The sequence below is a fragment of the Indicator indicator genome, chromosome 11 (assembly GCF_027791375.1).
Source record: "Indicator indicator isolate 239-I01 chromosome 11, UM_Iind_1.1, whole genome shotgun sequence".
NCBI lineage: Eukaryota > Metazoa > Chordata > Aves > Piciformes > Indicatoridae > Indicator > Indicator indicator.
Window position 1 is genome coordinate 10,848,587 of NC_072020.1, and position 22,733 is coordinate 10,871,319.

General features: G+C 44.9%; 1 protein-coding gene across 1 annotated transcript in view; it reads left to right on the forward strand.

Moving 5' to 3' along the window:
• The first annotated feature begins 7,112 nt into the window (after positions 1-7,112).
• The window catches only part of BLVRA (biliverdin reductase A), a 28,395-nt gene continuing 12,774 nt past the window's right edge, over positions 7,113-22,733 (forward strand). The window contains exons 1-2 of the mRNA XM_054384795.1: positions 7,113-7,195; positions 21,905-22,031. Of these exons, the coding sequence (XP_054240770.1) occupies positions 21,913-22,031 (119 nt within the window). The 5' untranslated portion in view covers positions 7,113-7,195; positions 21,905-21,912. The remainder of the gene's footprint in view (positions 7,196-21,904; positions 22,032-22,733) is intronic.

Below are 22,733 nucleotides of genomic sequence, written 5' to 3' on the forward strand. Positions count from 1 at the left end.
CCTAAGGGCTGTGCTGATGAATAGGTAAGGCAATAGCGGCAAGTAAGAGAAACTGCTGTGCAATGACAGTGCTCACATGGAGCTGTTGTTTAATAGGTAAAGTGCATTCACCTGGGCTGGCTAAACTGTGGAAGGTATAACAGAAAGGTCAAGCACCCTAACAGCCGTGTTGTTAGTGGTCCTGATTCTGGGTGAGCACCAACACTTAAGGTTCCTTAAGTGTAGTGATAACAACCCCCAGCATCAGCTCTTCCTCCTGCTAAGTTTCATGTTGTGGTCTCACCTGCAAAGGTTAAAGGTGTTATTTTGTTCCTTTTGCTCCTCTGTCACTGAGTCGAAACCCAGAAGTCTGTATTTGAAAAGTGGCCTGGAAAGTACTGTATCAACAGACATGCAAAGACTCTGATTTCTGGGCAATAAAGAGCTTTGAAGTAAAATACATGCAGCAATAATCCATGTACACTTCATTAATTTCAGAACAGCAACAGCAAAGTATTCCTCAGAAACAGCTGTAAGATAGTAATGAAGGGTTTATTTTTTTTCTTGTAATTTCTAAAGCCCCTTATCTCCATTCTCCATGTTTTTTTTTTCATTCAATTTATAGTAGCTGAAGTTAAAGCTCATCTGAAAAAAAACAACACATTGTTTGACTGAACTTTTCACTCCCCTCTTGATGAGAATCCTTCTTTCATCAGGGGAACAAATGTAACATCTTAAACAAGCAATGTAGTAGCTTTCAAGCCAACTTTTGTGGGTTTTTTGCACTTTGTGTTTAATAGAATTTAGATATTTCATCACCTTAAATTATTATGTTGAGTCAGTGAGGGCACCAACTCCTGTCAACTCTTAACTAGAGCAAAAGAATCTCTGGGCACTAAGCTGCCATAAAGGCAGCATTTCGTTATCTGTCGACATGCACCCATCTTTCTCTGCCACACCCCCAGACAAGTCTGAGAACCCTTAACACAGGCAGCTGCATGATATGAAACATCAGTTTACTGCTGAGTCAAAGTTTAAGCTCAAAGGAAAGAGCAGATGCAGTTCAACACTGCATTTAATGACAGCTGTGAGCTGCTGTGGGAAGGGGTGCTCATGCCCCTCTTGCTTCCCTTCTGCTGTGCCGTGCAGCTGCAGTGCATGCCACATGCAGCTGTAATACACTGGAAAACCAACTCTGAGTAACAACCAGCTGATCCCTAAACCTGACACAAGAGGTGCAGCAGGATGTGCAGCTGGGCAGGCGAGCAGGGCCATCTTGCTGTCACAGCCTGCTACTGCTCCAGCCTGTGAAGGAGACTCATTTTGCTTGGTTTCAGCTTCAGTTTACCAAAAACTGGCCTTAAAAGAAGAAAGGCACTCCGTTCTTAACACTTCATGCTACATCTTCCCTTTCACACTCTCAGTGTTCATGTGAATCATCTGAAAGTCATTGATTTGAGTCAAAACCAACCAGTTTGGGAGACAGGAGGAACTCACCTCACCAATTAAGAAGGGACAGAGGAAAACTAGTCTGGTTTAGTGATGAAAGTTAAATTGGAAAGCTTCAAATTGTAAAGAAAGAAATACAGCAATTTGTTTTCTTTACAGTGTTAGTCAGAATGTTAAGCATGCTCAAGGTAAGCTTGATTGCTTCACCTGAACAATGAAGCAAATGTGACAGTAGTTTTCTTATTATGTGGATAAGATATTGTACAGACTTCTTTACACTTGCATATTTCTGCTAGCTGTGCTTCTGCCACCGGGTTTTCCACAGCACAATACTGTGCACAGGTACCTGTTCTAAAGTGTACTTCAGACCAAGGGATGCTTTTAGCAGGGCCTGTTATGCTAGGGCCAGAGGGTGATGGTTTTAAACTAAATGAGGGGACATTTACACTCGATATAAGGACAGAATTTTTTACACTGAGGGTGGTGAAACACTGGCCAAGGTTGCCCAGAGCTGGTAGAAGCCCCATGCCTGGAAACATTCCATGTCAGGTGGGACAGGGCTCTGTGCAACCTGCTCTAATCGAAGATATCCCTGATGACTGCAGCGGGTTAGACTCAGTAACCTTTAGAGGTTCCTTCCAACCCATACCATCATTGAATGATTCTGTTGTCTGTCACAGCCCTCTTCCTGTTGGCCATGGGGCAGAAGCAATGGCACCCCATGACTGCTCCACCTCAAACCTCCCCGTGGTGGGCACTGGCAGCCTTTCCTTTCTGGAAATGACATCTAAGTGGGTGAAACCAGCACTACAGGCTCTTTACAGCAGCTTGTATTTTTTTTTTCTACATATCAGGATTTATTTGTAGCTTACTAGGTAAATTTGCCTTGCAGCCCACTTCTAAAAGCAGGTGAGGTGCATTTAAAGTGTAATTAACATTAACCTAGTCCTGGTAATCGCACTGTGAGATGACATATCTACAACTACTGCACCTGTTTATCCTCTTACGGGCCTAAGACTCCTTGCTTAGCAGGCCTGTGGCCGCCTCGTTGCACGGCTTCCCTCACCGCGATGCCACCCGGTTAGTGCCTGTGTTCACCCCCACCGCCTCTAACTGCCTACTGTACCCCGCAGTCACTGTTTCCTTCACAGCGCCTCCGGAGTCTTCCCAGTGCACCCCACGCCCTTCCCACCCTCGGCCGGGCCCCAGCTGACCCACAGCCCCCTCCTGCGGCGCGGCCGCCATTTTGTACAGCCCCGAGCCCTACGGCAGAGCGGGGACGGCGAGCTGGCTCGGCGGGGCCCCTCTCGAACGGCCGTGATCGCGCCCCGTGCGCGGTGCCCGTTCGCACTCACGGCAGCGGCGGTCGGCGAAAAGGCTCAGGCGTGGACCATGGGGGCCGCCATAGCGGCGGTGCCGGCGGGCCGCGACAGGGGGAGCTGGCGGGCGGCGCTACGAACGGCTGCGGTGCAGGGCAGGGGCGGCGAGCTGGCTGCTGTGGCGGTGGTGCTGGGTCTGCGTGTGTTTAAAGCAAGAGTGTTTTCAGGGGGTCCCGCTACTGGAGGGCACAGTCGGGGCGTTCCTCGGGCTGTGCCTCGCCGGAGGTGGCGGATGTCCCGCAACGGTGGTCTTGCTGTGGGATGAGTTGGGGGAAAGCTGTGAGGAGAAGGCAGCAGCGGTTCGCCAGCCGCTGCCCGGCGCAGGCCTGTGGGACACCCACATCCCCTCAGCTCCCTGCTGACCACCGGAACGCACCCGACCGTGCTGCTTTCTTCTGAGATTCGTGCTCTCCTGTGGTGGTCTATTACTTTCCCCCTCAAGCCTCAAACCAAGGGACACCATAAAGACACCCTTGTGCATTAAAATGAGAACTACAGAATCCCAGAATTAGGGGCTGGAACGGACCTAGAAAGATCATCTAGTCCAACCCCCCTGCCAGAGCAGTTAGATATTGTCAGAGAAGTTAGACATTGGAATTAATCTTCCATGGGAAGTAGTGAATTCCTGTACATAGGATAGTTTTGAGATTAGCTTGACAGGGTGCTGGGCCGTTGCATTTCAACTATACTATTGCCTAGAAAGGTTGGAGCCGATGATCCTTGGGGTCCCTTCTAACATGCAGTGCTGTAAATCTGTGAAATAAAACTGAAACACCCAACAAAATTTCTGTTGTCTTTTCAACAATCCCCAGAGAAAGCTCTCTGGATCTGATCTGATTGATTCCATACAACAATATGCATACTTTACTTAATTACTGCTGTCTTTAGCTTATCTTTTTCATTCCACATTTATCCCTTGTCATTGTACCACGTAAGATGATGTCCCTGTCCGAGTTTATTTAAGCAGGCTGTCCAGAGCCATCGCTGAGCTCAGCACTTAGGCTCTGGCATTGTTAAAGTGTGCGTGAGTGCTGCTAGATTGCAGGATCACTGTGAGCCTTGGCTCACAGTTTTGATTCATCTGAAATGAAACAATGAGTGTACCAATAATTTCAGAGCGTGTCTGGCTGTCGTTTCTTAGTGCATCATACCTGCTTTGATAGTTATTGTATCTGCTTCTTGGCTGAGGAGTTGAATCAGGCATTCTTCTGAAGGGCTGTTGCCAAGCCAGTCTGTTCTCTTATCCAAGTAGTTTCCAGCTTCTCATTTACAATTTTTGGCTTGCTGTTGTGATTTAGAGGGATATTATCTACTATTGAATTCTCCCAAATAAAACTATTTCTTCCTGTGAAGAGCTTCTAGTAGTTGTGAGGAAACTCTTATTCTCTGAATGATGATTACGTTACTTTGCATTGCTTAGTTGTTCCTGACAAAATAATTGAGAGGTTGCTAGGTTGTAGCTTAAGTTTAACCAATACTCCTGCTTATTAGGACTTAAAATGCTTGTGGGATTGTGGAAGGTGGGTGAGGAGAAACATGGCATGGAAAGATGATCAGCAGAACAAATTGGCATGCGGATTATGACCAAAAAATAGACAATGAGAAATACAGAAGGAAAAAGGGAACGGGTGGCCCAGCCAAATGGGAACTCTTCCTATACTCCTAAGAGGCTGTTTTGTGTGCAAAGCTCCAGGTTTTTCAGTCTTTCTTCCTGCCTTTCCACTAACATCCATTCTTTGTGGGAATCAGCTGCAGTAACCTTCAAGGGTGGTCTGACTCCTACATCTCTAATTACTCTCTGAAAAATCTATTTCATACATTTCAGACCTGAAGAAGGATTTTGTGCCAAAAGCTTGTCTGCAGTTCCCAGCTATGCCTGTGCTGGCCTAACTATTCCTGCAGTCCTTGTAATTTTGCAGTGATGAAAGCTATGCAATATCTGTCCAACTTTAGTGAAGTTTTATTAGTATTGAAAGGTACTCATTATTTAGGGATACTTTCTCTGCTATGTCCACATGGAAGAAGAAAGTCTGTGGAACACACCAGTAGAACTATGTCCATGCTGGGAGGTGTTTGCTGCTGCTTCTTCCAAGGCTGGCCGTTCCCTCTGCCTGCTATCACTACCCTGAGGACCCTATCTTCTTTTGCCATGCCAGCTACTCATCTCACAGCCACAAACAGCTCCTCCAGAGCACATGTCTCATTCCACTTCTGGAGGAACTGTTCTTTCTATCCCTTCTAACCTTGGCCAGGTCTGGAGTTCAGTTAAATGTTGGTTTTGTTATCTAGCCACCTGAATAGACAAACCAACCAATAGCAGAGTGAGCTGGAGGCTGCATACAGGGATCAAACAGCAAGTAGTTACCAGACTGCTTTCATCTAACCTAACTCCACAGTGTGGTGGAAAGAGGCAGTTGTGTCTGCCTGTTTGGCTACATTTTGCCAGTCCCACCTGGTTTTTGTTCCAATTCCATCTGGAAGGTAGGGGTTTTACAGGGTTTTGCTTTTCTTTATCTATCTTTTTCTTTTTTAAACAAGGTTAATTATGACATGGGCCAGGTGCCACATCCTGTAGAACATGTGGCTGTACAAGTGGGAGCACAGTTACTGAATCCAAGGGCTCTAAGTTAGAGCTGCCTCTAATCATTCCCATATGCATTCTTTCATATGTTCTGCTATTTGTTATGGGTTCCTATCATGTGCTAATTGATTCATTACTTTATGCTAAGCATACAGTCATGTGCTAGTCATTAGCAGTCCCATATGTTGAACTCATGATGTATATATTTAAATGCCATATCTACTGATCTACCAATACTCTTTATGCAATACCACACATATGTTCCAGACCTTCCTTCATGCTTTGATGGCCTTCAAACTTCCTGCTTGTTGGTCTTGTATGTAATTCTTCAGTTACTCTCTAGAGCTCCTCCTTGTTGCATTTGTGTAAGTACTGTAATTAGAGCAGCTGATGGGTAGATCTGTGCTTTAGCCTGTGGTAATACAATGTGTTTGAGAGGAAGGAAAGAATTACAAGACATCCTGTGACATATCTGAAACATCCAGTGTGGTAATGACAGTATAAACCCCAAGTTCAGATGAAGTTATGCTAGACTGTGGAAGTTTTGCAGAAGTTAAAACTCCATAACTGGCTCAGAAAATGTGACTCTGGAAAAGCAAATGTATCTGGGAGAAGGTTAAATGAGTTGCTGAAGTCTTGCTGATGGGGTTAACTAGTCAGAAGAAATGAGTGGGGAAGGGTAGAAAGAAGAGTATATCACTTTCAGTCCCTTAAAGAATTTCTACAGCTACACTGAACTTTTAAATTTTATTAGGAAGAAGAGAGAATAATTATCATATTACTACTTACATATAGTATGCCCCAAGATTTGCTAGTAACAGGTTGAATTGAATACACTTGAGTGCAAAACACTAGTTGCCTGTTTCTCCAGAGTTATTTCTGAGGTGAATGAATACAGAATTTGATCCTGTGTACCTTCAGTCCCAGTGTGACACAGTTTTAGGTTCTGTCATAGCCTGTGAATGCCCAATATCAGCACAGTATAGAACGATCTGTGGAAATCAGACCATTCTCATTTCATACACTGTTTATAGCAGGAACTGCTGGCCTGGGGCAAAATGGCTGCACCCTCCCAAGCTCTATCTTCCCAGCCCTGAAAGCCCTGTTACATGGAGATAAGAAATGGGCAAGTAAAGAGGTTGGGAGGAAGACCTGGGTAAAAAGTGTCTCTCCAAGGAAAAGTTGCTTTTAAGCACAGCTATGTTGTGGGCCTGAAGCAATCCCCGTAGGAAGGGAAACAAATAGTGTTAAGGGCTGGTGTAACACCTGGCCTGGGCTGTCCCAGCAGCTGCTTTCTATATGCTAGCTGCTTGGGCAAAGCCAGGCACAGGATTTCTTGGTGCTACTGAAACGCTCAAAATTGCTGAGCATGGACTCAGCCTGCAGCATAAACCCTATGGATGCAGCCGGGCAGACGCAAGCACTGCTGATGTACCAGTTTCTGCAAGCCGTTGCATGACTGGACCTGCTGGAAGGGGTCCAGAGAAGGACCACACACATGATCAGAAGGCTGGGGCACCTCTCTAAGATAGGCTGAAAGAATGGGGGCTGTTCAACCTGCCATGCGCAGCGCCCCTGGTGCTCTCTAGGCGCCAGCTCCCAGTCCGAGTGCCTGTACCAGCCTTTCTGCAGCTGCTCCTGGCGACAGCCCGCCCCTGTGGTGTCCTTATTGGATTCCTGGCCAAGGGGGTGTTGCTGCGATGATAGCACATTGATATGCCGGAGCTGCAGAGGGTTGTGTAAGGAGGAGCTGCAGGGAGCGAGGGGAATTAAACACGATCACGTTTCTCCTCTGTGAGCTAAAGAGGTTAGTGACTATTACTTAATCCCTGCTAATTGTAATTAGTATTTGAAGGCGCTGCTTTCGTGTTCTGCTGCCCCTTTCTTCACCCTTCCCACGACTGCTTGGCATCGGTGTTTCCCCCTCGGTGGTGAAGGAGTGGGGCAATCCTGCAAGTCGCGTTGTCCTAGCTGCTCCAGAGACGCCCACCACGACTAGAGGGGACAGGCCAGCACTCGAGGAGGGGGATCACAACGAGAAAGAAAAAAGAAAATCCTTTTGTTGGGAGGAATGTCCGAGGTGCAGCAGAGTATTAGCTTGTAAATGATGCAGGAATAGCCCGGTAGCATCACTGGGTGACCACAGCACTGCGTGGTGAGAGTGTCAAAGTCGTTTAGAACCTTTTCTCCAAAGTGTCTTTTGGGCTTGTCTTAAGAAGTGCTGAGCTTCCTCCAAATCCTGTTAAAATCCCTGTTTGTGGCAGGTGTTTGACACCCCTTTCTGAAACAGACTATAAATCTTGCCATACCTCAGTTTATCCAGGTGTAAAGTGGAGATGAGAATATTTTTCCTTTTTTAAAGGAACGTGGTGGGGGCATATTCCAGCCAGCCTTTGTTGGGAGAAAGGTGATTCTTATGTTCTCAGATATGGTGCAAAATCCGTATGTAAAACACCTCAACACTTCATTAAATAATTGCTTTCTGCTTTAGTCACAGCTACCACCAATCTCTACCTACCTTAAAAAAACACATGCATCAAGGCTTCCTCTGCACGGAAAGGAAGGGCAGGCTCAGCCTTTATATAACTCTTCTGGCGTCATGAACTTCTCTGTTGGAGCTCGTTCAAAACCAAACAAGCTCATGTTAATTAGGGCAACAGTTTATTGAATGAATTTCTTGTGAAATTATTTTTATCAAACTCCTTGCATTGGTTTGCCAGAATAATTTTCCTGAAGTGAGGATAGTCCTTCAGCTGTTGAGTCTCTCCTTACAGATGTGACCACGGAATGACACTGTGTCAAAAATCAATAACACAGTGTTTGAGCATCTTTCTTGTCACCTGTGTCGATAAATGGGAGAATAAAGACAAATCTGTTTCAATAATATAAATCCAACTTGAAGTTTATCCCTCTCGAAAGACAGAGCAACAGGGATATATTTTAAAATGTTTTCAGCACATGTAAGAAATCCTTTGTTAAAGTCTTACTAAGAGCTATTACTACAAGCAGTTAGATATTCAGTAATTGCTAGTAAATGATTAATAGGATTCTTACTATTGAATCAGGGAACTTCCCTTATGCTGGAGGAAAGATGATTCTGGATTTGTCCTCCTGAGTTTGCATGCACATGGTGAGCCTCACAGTTTCTTTAGACAGTGAATTGAGTTACTGTTTGTGAGTAGCTGGAGTTTGGTGACGTATGGTTTGTTATCCTTAAAGGAATGACAATGCCTATTTTGTGTAACTAGAACCAAGAACCAATCTTTATAGTTTCAATTCCTTCTTTGTAGTTTTCAACTTCTTTTTTTTCAATTCTCAACTTCTCTTCAGTATTCTCATTATTTTTCAAATTGTACAAGCTTTTTTTTTTCTTTTTTAAATGAAGAACGTCTGCCATATGGACCCATTTCAGAATCTAAGCTCAGCAGATGAGAAAAGGGCCACTTGGAACAGTTCTTGTCAAAACAAGTGAAGATTCATAGAATGGCTTGGGTTGGAAGGGACCTTAAAGATCATCTGCTTCCAACTCCCATGCCATGAGCAGGGACACCTTCCACTAGACCAACTTGCTCAAGGCCTCATCTAGCCTGTCCCTGAACACCTCCAGGGAGTGGGCACCCACAGCCTTCCTGGGCAACCTGTTCTGGTGTCTCACCACCCTCACTGTAAAGAATTTCTTCCTAATATTCAGCCTAAGTCTATCCTCCTCAAGCTTCAAAGTCTTCCCTCTTGTCCTAAATAAATGAATGGATACATTAACTAAACAATTTTTAAATTAAACCAGGGTTCACTTCTCATGTAACATTTTAGTGTCAAGACTTAAGTAAGATGCAGAAGTGGAATGCACATTGACATTTTTGCTTTTTCATGGTGACTCTAAAGTCATCTCAGTTTCATACGGCTTGAAGAGAGGATATTGTAGTTTGTTGTGCAGATTTGTTCTAGAGAGCTTCAGTGGGTATTTGTCATTACCACTGGTGTTGGCCCATTGAAGCTGTGTCTGTGCCACCATCCTTGGTAAGGAAAGCAGTCAGGCAGCAGGAGATAAAGCTGGAAAGAAGTGGAGAAACTGACAAAAAGAGCTTGGATAGAAGCAATGAAGCAGTATTTGCAGTGAGAGAGTAACTCCCCAGGAAAAGAGTTTTGACACAGCGATACAGCAGCATATGTGGAACTGGGGGTAGTGTTTTCATGTCCAGTTTACAGACAGCTGTAGATCTTTTTGAGGCTTGGAGGTAGTGCTCTGTGTAGTAAAAGACCTTGTGTTATGCTTGTACTGCACTTCACTAAGCGAGGCGTCAGAAAGGTGACTTCTTTGGTGGAGGGAATGGGGCTTTGGGAAGAAAGCCAGGCTGAAAGCCAAGGCGCTTAGCAGCTTAATCCTGTAGTAAAAAATGCCAAACCTGAATGTGTACTTGCCCTCTTGTAATTTAGTAGAATAAAGGTAGCTGAGGATCTGTCCCTCTGCTCTGAAGCTAGCATTGAACCATGCAAAGTGTTCTCACGTGTGTAAAGCCAAATTGTTGAGTTTACATCTTAAAACTTTGCGATAAACACAACTATAATGAAAATAATAATCTGACCTGTTTCTTCTCTTCTAAGCCACAAGAGTTTTCACCTTTTGTTTAATTGAATTTAAGCTTTCCCTAGACTAGTATTTGCAACCTAGACAGAGTTTTACTGCCTGAATCAGAAAGCACTGTAGGAAACACACCTGGCTGGGAAAGATGATGAAATGCATTTGCTAATCCTGTTAGTCCAGATGAGGGCAATCTACCACATAAACAACACAAGTTCAACAGCACAAAGTTTCTCCTTGTTTATTTTTTTTTTTTTTGCCTTCTTTCTTCTCAGTGTAGCATTATAAACCAGCTAGAAGAACCCTGTTTGGGGCAACTGGTGTTCCTGTTCTAGTAACTCCTAAAAACACTGATTTAAAGGCTGTACTGCACAGACTAATGAAACAAGCTGTTCTCACATCTGAACCGATGTTGCTGTGTTTAATAAACCTTTCCCTCTTAGTGAAATATGTAGCAGAAAGGGATCTTTGTTGTCTCATCATTACGTTTGTTCTGTGAAAGAGAGCAAAGGAAAGCTGCCAGAAAGAATATGGAATTATTAAATAATCCTTAAATGATAGAAAGAACTAGGGTACTAGATATGAGGGGAAAGTTGAGAACATTCATTCTAATTGGAACACCGTGGATGTTTCTTAGCTCATCCAGAACCTAAAGCTTTGTGAACTTTTCTGTTGCCAGGGAGAGGACAGCCCTTAGTATTGACTGACTTTTGCAGACTGTGGTGGCTTGCTCGTGCTTGTCTTTGGAGGAATTTGCTAATTTTTTCTCAGGCATAGCACAACTGTGTGAAGTTGGAAGAGGGATTGGTGTATTTGTATAGATCTTGCTGGACTTATTCTGGATGATGGATGAAAATGTGTGAAGGACTTCAGATTTTGTTTATTTTGTCCCAATTAAATTGGATTCATAAACCCATAGAATGGCATGGGTTGGAAGGGACCTTAAAGATATCTAGTTCCAACCCCCCGGCCATGTGCAGGAACACCTTACACTGGATCAAGGCCTCATCCAACCTGGCTTTGAACACTTCCAGGGTTAGAGCCTCCACAACTTGTCTGGGCAAATGGTTTTAGTTCCTCACCACTCTCATGATGAAGGACTTCTTCCTAATGTTTAATCTAAATCAAGGTTTTTCCAGTTTGAAGCTGTATGTCCTATCACTATGTGACTTAGTAAAAAGTTCCTCTCCAGTTGTCCTGCAGGCCCTCTTCAAATACTGGAAAGATGGTACAAAGTCTTTCCAGAGCCATCTCTTTTCCCAGCTGAACAACCCAACTCTGTCAGGTGTCTTCATCAGAGAAGTGCTCCAGCCCTCTGATCATTTTTGTGGCCCTCCTCTGGACGCACTCTAACAGTTCCATGTCCTTGCACTGGGGACTCCAGAACTAGAATTTGGATGGAGAAGGCAAAGTAGCTTCTGGGTTCTGTTTCCTGCTAAATTAATGATTTTTTTCTAGTGATAAAAATCTGTGAGGGACTCACAGAAAAGGATAAAGGTGCCATCTGTATTGGTGACAATTCACTGTTAAGTAATGAGTCTGCAAACTGGAGTAGCATGCTTCTGGCATTGGAGATGACCATGCACTTTATCTGCTTTCATTCTTGCTATCCAGTGTAAGACCAGAGTAGATCTGGGTTTTCTCATAACTATGCAGTACTTGAATTTGTAATCTGAGTAACCTGATAGAAACAGCCCTGAGATGTCTTAGGTTTGTCATCCAGAAGTCAGGATAACCAGTACCAGTGGCTGCTGGAAGTGTTTGCTCTAGGAAACATTTTTTTGTTTGGACTTCTTCTCAAATGGCAACATCTGAGCAAAACTCTGATATTCAGAATTTATTTTACATTTACTTACTTCCATAGTGGAGCAGAATTGCTGTCCTTGCATATAGCCTATGGTATCTTAGAAGGGTGAGATACACTGCCTGTCCTTACACCTGGCATCTACAATGAGGTCTTAAGACTAAGAACTGGTGAATCAATCTTTTGAAAATAAACAGGTCATCCACCTGACTCTGCTTACTGTTTAAAAATAACAATATTCTGGCAGTTGTTTCCAGCCCAGTCCTTCCTGGATGGCTCCTGGTGATAGCCAGCCTGATCCAATAATATTTGCAGCATAGACACAATGAAAACACAGGAAAAGAACCATGAAAATAATGGCTTGAAGTGGCTGGATGGCAGCTGCTACTGTGTTTTAGGGGAGAAATGATCTCTCTTCTCCCCCTCTCCTGAAATGCAAGGTCAGGAGTTTCCTGGTGTTCATGTACTCAGGTTGAAAAGGCACCTTTCAGGAAAAGTGCTGGTCTGCTGCAGCATGCTACTGTCCCTGCCAGTTGGCTGGTACCTTCTCCGGAATCAAATAGCCTGTCATACCAGAAACAATGTTCTTATATTTAAAACATAGGAGGGGAAGTCCTCCTATCCTAGATGCTGCTAAGTCAACTCATAAGGAAGCATGAAGGTGCTGATAACCCTGGAGATGAAGTTTCTATTGGTTAAATGACTACTAAATGAGGCTTTAACTCTTCATCTTTTGCCTCTGGGATCTCATATTGCTGTGCTGACAGGGATGGCCTTTCTCATCAAGAGAATCATCACAAGCAAGGAGATCCAATGCAGTTGCCAAGTCATTCTCCATCATATTTGAAAAGTCATGGCAATCGGGCAAAGTCTCCACTGGCTGGAAAAAAAGGAAACATCACACTCACGGCAGGGGGATCGGACTACATGATCCGTAAAGGTCCCTTCCCACCCAAGCCAGTCATTATAACAAAAGGAAGTTCAAAGTACATTTCTACGTGACCTCATTTTTCCTTCTATGACTATCTGGGATAAACTTTCCTTCTCCAGACCGCAGAGCTAAAATCCATGTGATCAGGAGGAAAACCCATCCAACCTGACAGTAAGCATAGACAAATGGTTTGAGACCTGTACATCTAGCTCATAAGACATTGTTTGGCCACACCACTGCACTCTTTCTCCAACTGAATTCTAAACAAAGCTAATGGATTCAAGCTGACTTGGAGGAGATGTGATTGCAGACAGTTGTCATTTACATATTCTGAGCTGCTGAAGCTCCACTGCTACCTTTACATACCCAAGTCTGACCATGAGAGGGGAGAAAGAGATTTATTTAGGATATCAGGTTGTGATAGGACTAGGGGGAATGGAATAAAGCTGGAAGTGGGGAGATTCAGACGGACATGAGGAAGAAGTTCTTCCCCATGAGAGTGGTGAGAGCCTGGAATGGGTTGTCCAGGGAGGTGGTTGAGGCCCCATCCCTGCAGGTGTTTAAGGCCAGGCTGGATGAGGCTCTGGCCAGCCTGATCTAGCGTGAGGTGTCCCTGCCCATGGCAGGGGGGTTGGAACTAGATGATCCTTGTGGTCCCTTCCAACCCTGACTGATTCTATGATTATTGTCCAATATCAAAGGCAGGCATCTATAAAATAGTGACAACTTTCAGATGGGCATGTATAGTGTTTATGTTTATGATATTAATGTGGGATGCCTTGTGTTTGCCACTCCCCTCCAGCTAACATTACTGCATAGACCCAATGATCAAGTCAGTTTATCGTTGTAATGAGTTTTGTATTCACTACAAATTCATGTGCAAGAGTTGCAATATATATTCATCTCTCCTTAGATGTGTTTTAAATATGTTGGTGTGCCTTGAGCCAAGTAGGGTCTTCTGTTTTGCTTGCAGTTGGACCCAACTTGATGGCAGTTTTTTAGGTCCTTTTGGAGACTTTTTAGAACAATAAATCTGGTGCTGGCAGATCTGTAGAGGCAGACAGTTGTAAATAGGAACCATTTTCTAGGCAATTTTTTCACTTAGTTGTCAAGCTTGAGCATGTCAAGCTTGAGCATGTCAAGCTCTAGGTTGACACAGTTGAAGGTTCAGGTTTAGGCATGCTCAGAGCTGTCTGACTCTACAGGCTGATCAAAACTAGTGAGTAATTTAGTCATCTTCTTGGCACATAAAAATGTATCTCTGCTTGTAGGAATCACAGGGTTTGATGTGGGTGGACCTAGGAATTGGAAAGGGAGATGTGGAGTTTGCTCTTGCATTGTATCTGGTTGTACACAAAGCAAACATTGTTCTTCCTAAAACTTTGTGTGGGACCTACTGTGCAGTTGAAGTACTGTAGGGAATGGCCTTTTACAGCATTCCTGGAACCCTTTAAAGTTTTTCTCAGTTAACTTTCTTATCAGCATGATTTATGCAGGTTACCAAACACCCCGTCGAGTGGTTGATACTTCAGGAAAGATGTTTTCCATTTCTTGGGACAATTTTGACAGGTGTCCAGCAGGTCAGAAGTACTGGACTGCTGAATCTCGTTGAATTGCAGATTTTGCTCTCCATGAGAGAGCAGGCTGGTGTCTGGCCTCTACAATTCCTGAGTGTTACAATCACAGAATGGTAGGGGTTGGAAGTGACCTCTGAAGATCTAGTCCACCCACCCTCCCCCCCCCCCACCCTGCGACAGAGCAGGATCACCTAAAGCAAATCACAGAAGAACATGTCCAGGCAGGCCCTGAACTTTTCCAGATATGGAGACTCCAGCATTTCTCTGGGCAGCCTGTTACAGTGCTCTGCCACCCTCTAAGTAAAGAAGTTCCTTTTCATGTTTAGATCGAACTTCCTGTGTTCCAGTTTATGCCCATTACCTCTTGTCCTGGTACTGGGGCACACTGAGAAGAGTCTGGCCCCATCTTCCTGACACGCACCCCTCATATATTTGTAAGCATTAATAAGATTCCCCCTCAGCCTCCTCTTCTCCAACCTAAATAGCCCCAGCTCTCTGAGCCCCTTCTCCACCTCCTGGAGAGGTGGCCCAGGTGAACCTCATGAGGGTCAATAAGAGCAAGTGCAGGATTCTTCTTCTGGGCTGGAACAATCCTTGCTATCAATACAGACTGGGGGATGAGGTGTTAGAAAGCAGCCCTGTGGAAAAGGGCTTAGGGGTGCTGAAGGGTGAGAAGCTGGACATGAGCAGGCAGTGTGAGCTTGCAGCCCAGATGACCAATCACATCCTGGGCTGCATTAAAAGATGTGTTGCCATCAGGTCCAGAGAGGTGATTCTGCCACTTTGCTCTGGTGAGACCTCACCTGGATTACTGTGTACAGGTCTGGAGCCCTCAGTATAGGAAGGGCGTGGACCTGATGGAGCGAGTCCGGAGGAGGGCCATGAAAATGATCAGGGGGTTGGACACCTCTGCTACGAGGACAGGCTGAGGGAGCTGAGGTTCTTCAGATGGAGAGGAGTAGGCTCTGAGGAGACCTAATGGCAACCTTTCAGTACCTGAAGAGGGCCTACAAGAAGGATGGGGAGAGTCTGTTTACAAAGACCTGCAGTGACAGGATGAGGGGCAATGGTTTTAAGATGGAGAAGAGCAGATTTAGATTGGATGTTAGGAACAAGTTCTTTACTATGAGGGTAGTGGAACACTGGAACAGGTTGCCCAGGGAGGTGGCTGAGGCCCCTTCCTTGTAGATATTCAAGGTAAGGCCCAACGAGGCTCTGGGCAACCTGATCTAGTTGGGGATGTCCCTGCTGACTGTGGGGAGGTCGGACTGGATGACCTTTGGAGGTCCCTTCCAGCCTGGATCATTCTATGATTCATATGAGAGATGTTCCAGTCCCCTCATCATCTTAGTGGCACTGTGCTGGACTCTGCCCAGTAGCTCTTTGTCCTTCTTGAGGTGGGGTATCCTGAGCTCTTAAGCTGGGAGGGATTTGAGTAACCTCAATTGTTAATCTTCATTTGTGAGCTTTCTTTTTTTCCCCTCCTGTTCTCAAGTAATTACTGACATTGCTATACTGCAAAAATTTAAGGGGAATGGAGATTATCCATTACATTTTTCAGGCCCTCCTGAGGAGCAGCAGACTGATAAAGGACAGAGCTGTTAGCCATTGCAGGCCTCATTATTGTGCACATCATTGCATTCCAAGATCTCAATCTAGTTATAAAAAAAATCTCTTTTTGTCACTCTCTATTTTAGAAGGGCAACAACACTTTTTCTGGGGTAGGGGAAGAGAAGGTTGGCTAAGGGGGAGGGACTTTTTACAAGGGCTTGTAGTGATAGGATGAGGACGAAATACTTCAGTCTGGAAGAGGGGAGATTTAGACTGGATATTAGGAACAAATTCTTTACAGTGAGGGTGGTGAGATACTGGAACAGGTTGTGGATGCCCCCTCCCTGGAGGTGTTCAAGGCCAGGTTGGATGAGGCCTTGAGCAAGCTGGTCTAGTGGAAGGTGTCCCTGCCGTGGCAGTGAGGTTTGAACTAGATAATCTTTAAGGTTCTTTCCAACCCAAACTATTCTATAATGTTTCTTTGAAATGGCACTTTTCTGGCCAACTACAATTTCTGTGTTTATTGTTTGCTCTGGAGAGAGGCGTTATGAATGGCTGCCGTGTGAATGAGGATGGAGGCAGAGAGTTTCATTAGCCATGGTAAGCAGTATCTTTATGGTGACTGCAGCATTGGGGAATTCTCAAAATAGGTCACACTGTTACAGATCTGGGATGCAGTGACCTTTAGTGGACCGGAAGATAGGTATCATCTTTTGGGTTGAGTCCATAAAGATATTAAAAGAACACAGTGGTGGCTGGATGTGTGTTTTGTTCTTGTGCCTACTAATATTACAGTAAACAGCAGAAGCTCTTATTGCATGCTGTTATTTGTAGGAGTATTCTCACTGGTATCAATGGCAACTGGTCCACCAGGACTCCCAGGTCCTTCTCCATGGAGCTGCTGTGTGGCAAGCCACACCAGTCATGGACAGAGCATGCATAGAAACACAGCCAGCACCATCAGCCTCCTCCAGGTCCTCTGGCTGAGCAGGATGAAGGTCTGCTAGTGAGAACAGATGTGTGTTTACGTATGTACAGTGTGGGTGCCTCTAGCAGCTAGGCTCAGACACTCAGTCTGCACAGTAGCTGCCCCTGAATCCCAGTCTCTCCAGCTGCTGGCATCTGGCCATGAGTTCCCGTTTAGTCTTCTGAGTAGTGGGAGGTGGCTGCCAGGCCAGTGAGGATTGTAATGTGTATTTTTAAGTAGCAGGAAGGAAATGACAAGGTGTCAGCACTCAGGTTTGGTAGAGTTACAGATTTAGTGTAAGTAAGGTATAGAAGGGGATGCTGGGGAGAGTGAAAACCGCTGAAAAATTACTGTGGGAATGAAATGGTTCAGGTGTTGAGTATGCAGAAGTGAACCGACCTCAGCAGTGCTTCTTTTCAGATAAAGTACTCACTGCAAGGTCTATAGTACTCTTAAGGTAAGTGTGGCAGTTAAATGACAGTCACCTAAAGTAGCACACTTAAAACCTGTGCTTCAGGAGAGCTTCTTGCATCAATGTTGTGCTATTGCAGGTGCCATTAATTGCAACGTACTTTGACTTCCGACGTAAGTCACTCATTCATACCTGTGGGCATGAGACTTTGAAGACTGCTGGGAGATGGCACAAGGCTTACTGAAATTCCCTCTATCATGACAGAAGGGAGTTTCTCTCTATAATGTCTAGATATGCTATGAAAAATTCTCTTGAAGAGATAATTCTTAACTTCTGCCTTTTTGTTGCCTCTGCACTAGCTTTAGAATTGTAGAAACAGAATTGTTTCATCTGGAAAAGACCTTTAAGACCATTGAGTCCAAACATTATCTACCTCTGCCAAGTCTGGTGCTAAACCATGTCCATCAACACCACATCTCTGCCTCTTTGAAACACCCTAGGGATGGGGATCCAACCACCTTCCTGGGCAGCCTGTTCCAGTCTTTGAGAAGCCTTTCTGTGAAGAAGTTTCTTCCAATACCCAACCTAAACCTCTCCTAGAGCAGATTGAGGCTATTTCCTCTCATCCTATCCCTTGTTACAAGGGAGGGTACTTTACTGATGCAAAGGTTTGAAATGAGTAAATTTCCATGTGTTTATCTGGACTGTCAGATGAGCATTCTTTATTTTGCTTTTACTTGGTTCACGACAGTTCCCAAAAAAGCCATTTAGTTTCCTTTTCTCCCTTTGCAGCTCCAGAATTTGTTGTGTGAGCAAAATAAGGGTAATGAAAAGCAGCAGCAGGGATGCAGACATAGTGATTTTTCTCTAGCTCAGTAGTAAGCAGAGGTTCTCTGATTCACACTTAGTAGCTGTCTCTTTCCATGCAGATAGTGTATTAGCCTGCAAACCCCTGACCTGGACCCTATGGCTGGTTGCTATGGGAACAGGTGGTATAGTCACCTTTGTTCTTAGCTTGGAATCATCTTACTTCTCTTAAATGTGAATTTTTGTTCTTAGCTTGGAATCATCTTACTTCTCTTAAATGTGACTTTTGGGGAGGTCAGAAGTGGTTCAACAGATAAAACATGGAAAGATTTTTGTCAAAGGAAAGGCAAAAATGTTGATGTTCAGCAACCTGTACATCTGCTGTGAGATGTTCTTTGTTCGTAGCAGTGGAAGAGGGTTGTTGGCTCCCCCACTTTCTTTGTTGAAGCAGAGGTCAGCAGCTCACCAGGAAAAAAAAAAGGCAGTTCTTGGAAACAAGATGAGTGTAGGAGGGTCAGAGGAATTTGTCTGCTGCATGACTCTCACTTTAGTCCCGCTCAAGGCAGTAGGCAAATATTAACAGCTTAGCACTCCTGTAACCTTGAAAATTTCTCAACTTCAAGTAAGCCCCTGATCAGCTGCTCTCCAGCTGGACTGCTTCTAAACCTCTACTGACCTGGCTCTGGGTCTAAGTTTTCAAGAATTACAACCCTACACTTCAGAAGAGCAGGGTTTTTTTGCTTTTTGATAGCTCTGCTTGGCAAGGTCCTAGGAGAGACTGGGGGCAGAAGGACTGAGGTTGGTCTTACAGGAGCGACATCCTCAGAGCACATATTCGCTGCTCTAGTGTGCTGCAAGCAGAGCCAAGCATGGCAGAAAGCCAGTGTGGATCCACAGGGACCTCCTGACTGAGCTGAAACACAAAAATGGAGTGCACAAGCTGGGAGGGACTCTCCAGGAGGGATGTAGAGACAGTGACCAAGGTGGCAGGAGCAGTGCTTGGAAAGGTAAAGCTAAGCTGGAGCTGAAATGAGCTGTGGGAAAGGTTTCTTTGGGCACAGTGGTAATGAAAAGAAGGCAGAGAAAATATAAGCGTGGTGCTCAGTGGAGCCAGGGTGGAGAAAGTGAAAGGAACTTGATGCCTTTTGTTACCATGGCTCTCATTAGTAAGGTCTGTCCTCAGACCTCCCAGGTTTCGGAGTCTGCCGACGGTCTGTGGGAATGTAGCAGTACTCACAGTGGGGGAAGATAGCAGCTGTGGTGGTGTTAGGTTGATGGTTGAGCTCAAGGACCTTAGAGGTCTTTCCCAACCCAAACAATTCTATGATTCTATGATACAGCTCTTGAGCTCATTGGATGTACGGCAGCCCCTGGCACCAGGCAAGGTACATCCAAAAGTGCTGAGGGACTTGGCTGATCTCACTCAAAAGCCGGTGGCAGTCAGGGGAGGTTCCTGTTACTCTGGAAAATGGCAAGTGTTGTGCTCGTCCTCAGTGCTGTTAAATGTCCTTATTAACCAGCAGGATGGAGTGAAGCTTTGGCAACTCTGTAGATGTAACCTAACTGTGGGGAGTGGTCAGTGCACCAGAGAGATCTGGGCAGGCTGGAGAAATGGCAGACAGGCACATCATGAAGTTCACCAAAGGCAAGTGTAGAGTCCCTTGTCCAGGGTGGAGTAATCCTGTGCACCAGGATAGGCTGGGAACTGCCTGGCTGGAAGGTCAGAAGGTGCCTGCAGATGCAGGTGAACAAGTTGAACCTCAGGCCACAGCAAGCTCTTCTGGCAAAGAAGGCCACATGTCTCCTGGAGTACTTTAGTAAGAGTGTAGCAAACAGGACCTGGCTGCATCTGCTGTGTCCAGTCCTGTGTACCCTGGAACAAGAAATATGTTAAATACAGGGGAGAGTCTGGTGGAGAGCCACCAATGATCCTGGGGCTGGAGCAGACGATGAATGAGGTAAGACTTGAGGAACTGCATTTGTACAGCCTCCAGAAAAGGGTGAAGTGAGTTATTGTTGCTGCCTAAAGCTTTCTGATGGGAGGATGTAGAGGGCTGGAGCCACACTCTTAGGAGATGTGCAGTGAAATGGCAAAAGGCAACTCAGAGCAGGAAGCTCTGAATAAATACTAAGATGCTCTTGCTGTTAGAGTGGTCAAACGCTGCAGTAGGGACCCTGGCAGGTTGTTGGATTCCCATCCATGGGGATCATGACTCAGTATGGCCCTGGTGTGACTGAGTGGGATTTGGGTTGGGTGACCTCCAGGGCTTCCTTCCAGCAGAGATCATTCTACAAGTCTCAGTCTCTTTTCCCTTTAGCCATAGAGAAAAGCAACTGTAACTGAGAGGCCAGACCTGGACTCTGCCTGTGGTGGAATTGAAAATGGGTTGTGTGGTTATGTTACCCTCCTTTACCCACCTCCTTCCTCATCTCTCTTCCCTGGTGAGTGGTGTCATCACATTATACCTCACATATTTGGTAGTGATGTCACTGTAATCCCCCTAGAGACTTCTTCTAATATCCCTCATTTCTTCATTTATGTTAAACATGCAGCTGTGCATTTTACTCTTGTACCCTGTACAGAGCAAGCAGAGTTCAATACTGAAAGGAAAGCATCTGAAGGCAGGAGGTTACAGACAAACAAAATCCAGGCAGGACATGTGATTGCAGAGGGGCTTTCTCTTTCACCTTTTTTCTTTTTTTTTTTTTAAATGCCAGTTGATGTGATTTTTTTTTTTTTTTTAGCAGTTCTCAACCTCTAGCACTGTTCTCTGTGGCTGTGCTGCTGCAGTGTGATCCACTCAGGCAAGAGGCACAAGGAGGAGTGAAGGAAGTGGGATTGTCCCTTTATCTGTGTAAGCCTCAGAAGGATTTGCAGGGCTACAGCCAGTTAGTGGAAGCGATCAAAAGGGTTCACTCGGCTGAGGGTATCAGCACCAGTGGGAAGGAGAACACTGAAACAGAGGAAACAGAGTTTGAAGGGATGCTGTCATAGGATGGAAGGAACAAAACTACAGAAGGGCTGACTTGTCTTGGGTTTAGGCCATTTTCCCCCTGTAAATCTTAAAAATACTACAAAAAGTGTCGCTGGTCCTCAGGGTTACACCAGCTGCCCAAAGCTTCCACAAATCAATGACAAATCATAAAACCAGTAGAAAAATTTATTACCAGTGGCCCAGCACCTGGCCACTGGGATCAATACCTGGCTCAATGTCTGTATTGTGGCAGGAATATGCTCTGGGGAGATGCAAGTCTTGAGGACATGCCTGCATGTCATTAAAGAGGTGACAGACCTTTTTTTGTGCATGAAAATGTCCAGCAAATGTCTTGACCAAATTACCAAATGGTTCTGTCTTGACATTGCAGAACAGACCAGTAGTTGTATGGGGGAAGAAAAGATGCTCTTTGCTTCCTGCCCTGAAGCATGCCAGCTACACTGGCATGAATGTCTTGTGGCAGCACCGGGCAGGCGGTGCTGCAGATGCTCAGGAAGTCAGCAGGGTTTATATAAAGCTCTGCTGGGTTTCCAGAACCTTTTGGCTCCTTTCCAACATGGAAGCAGTGACATAAATAGCAGGATGTCTCACTTTTGAAGTCTGCCTTCTATTCATGGCACAGCTGTGATATAATACCTGGTAAATATGACTCTTGAAACCAGTTGTGTGACGGGCTGAGCCACTTGACCACATTTCAGTGGGATGCAAGTGAGCTGGGTAGTCGATAGCATCACATCTCTGATAGCTGCTTGCTGACATCTGAATAAGGTTTGGCTGTATGAAAGCAGGATTTAAGAGTAATCCATCCTCCCACTTCTCCTCCCAGCTGCTCTTCTCCTTGCTTAAAAAAAAAATCGTTGTTGTTGTTGTTGGTTTTTTTTCCTTTGGTCAGATAACAAAATGTTTGGGACAGTGGTGGTTGGAGTTGGAATTGCTGGCTTAGCACGAATCCGAGACTTGATGAATCCAATGCCTTCCAGCCCTTCTGAGCACCTGAAACTCCTTGGATTTGTATCCAGGTCAGAAATTTCATCTTGGTGTGTTTAGTATGTACATGGAAATGTTTCTTTCTTCCCTTGCTCGTGCCTTGCCATGTGGAGGACTATTATTTGGGGGGGGGGGGGGGGGGGGGCAGGGAGTGAATATCCCAAAGTTTGTATTTCTCTTATAATTAAGGCTGTCAGAAAAGGGGAAGTTTATGCAAATATGCCTGTCATTCTGAGTGGCAGCTAGAAAATGAGCACAAAAAGCTTTGCAAGAGGCAACAAATAGGTGAGATACCTTGCAGAAATGGCTAAAAGAGAAGCTGAGAGACATTCTCACAGAAGAGTCTGTGTGCAGTTCTGGTCTGACTGGAATTTCCTGTAGGTTTAGGACAATACAGAGAATAATTACACTAATAAACTAATTTCTGCATGACAGTTGTAAAAATGTTTTAAAAACAGACATTTTAGAGATTTTTTTTTTAAGTTGGGGATTGGGGTTTTTTGTTTGTTTGTTTGACAAAAACAAATGTAAAGCTGCTAATGAAACCAGGTACTGAATCTGTAGACGTCTTTAAAGAAGGTCCCATAATTGAGAATAGGGATGCTTCTTGGAGAGCAATAGGTTTTCTCAGTAGCTTGGAGCTGTGGAAAATTAGTATATCACCTCCCTCTGAGCATTCCTGCTAGACCATCAGCCCCGTGACAGCAGAGCACAGAAGTTTTAAATACTTAGGC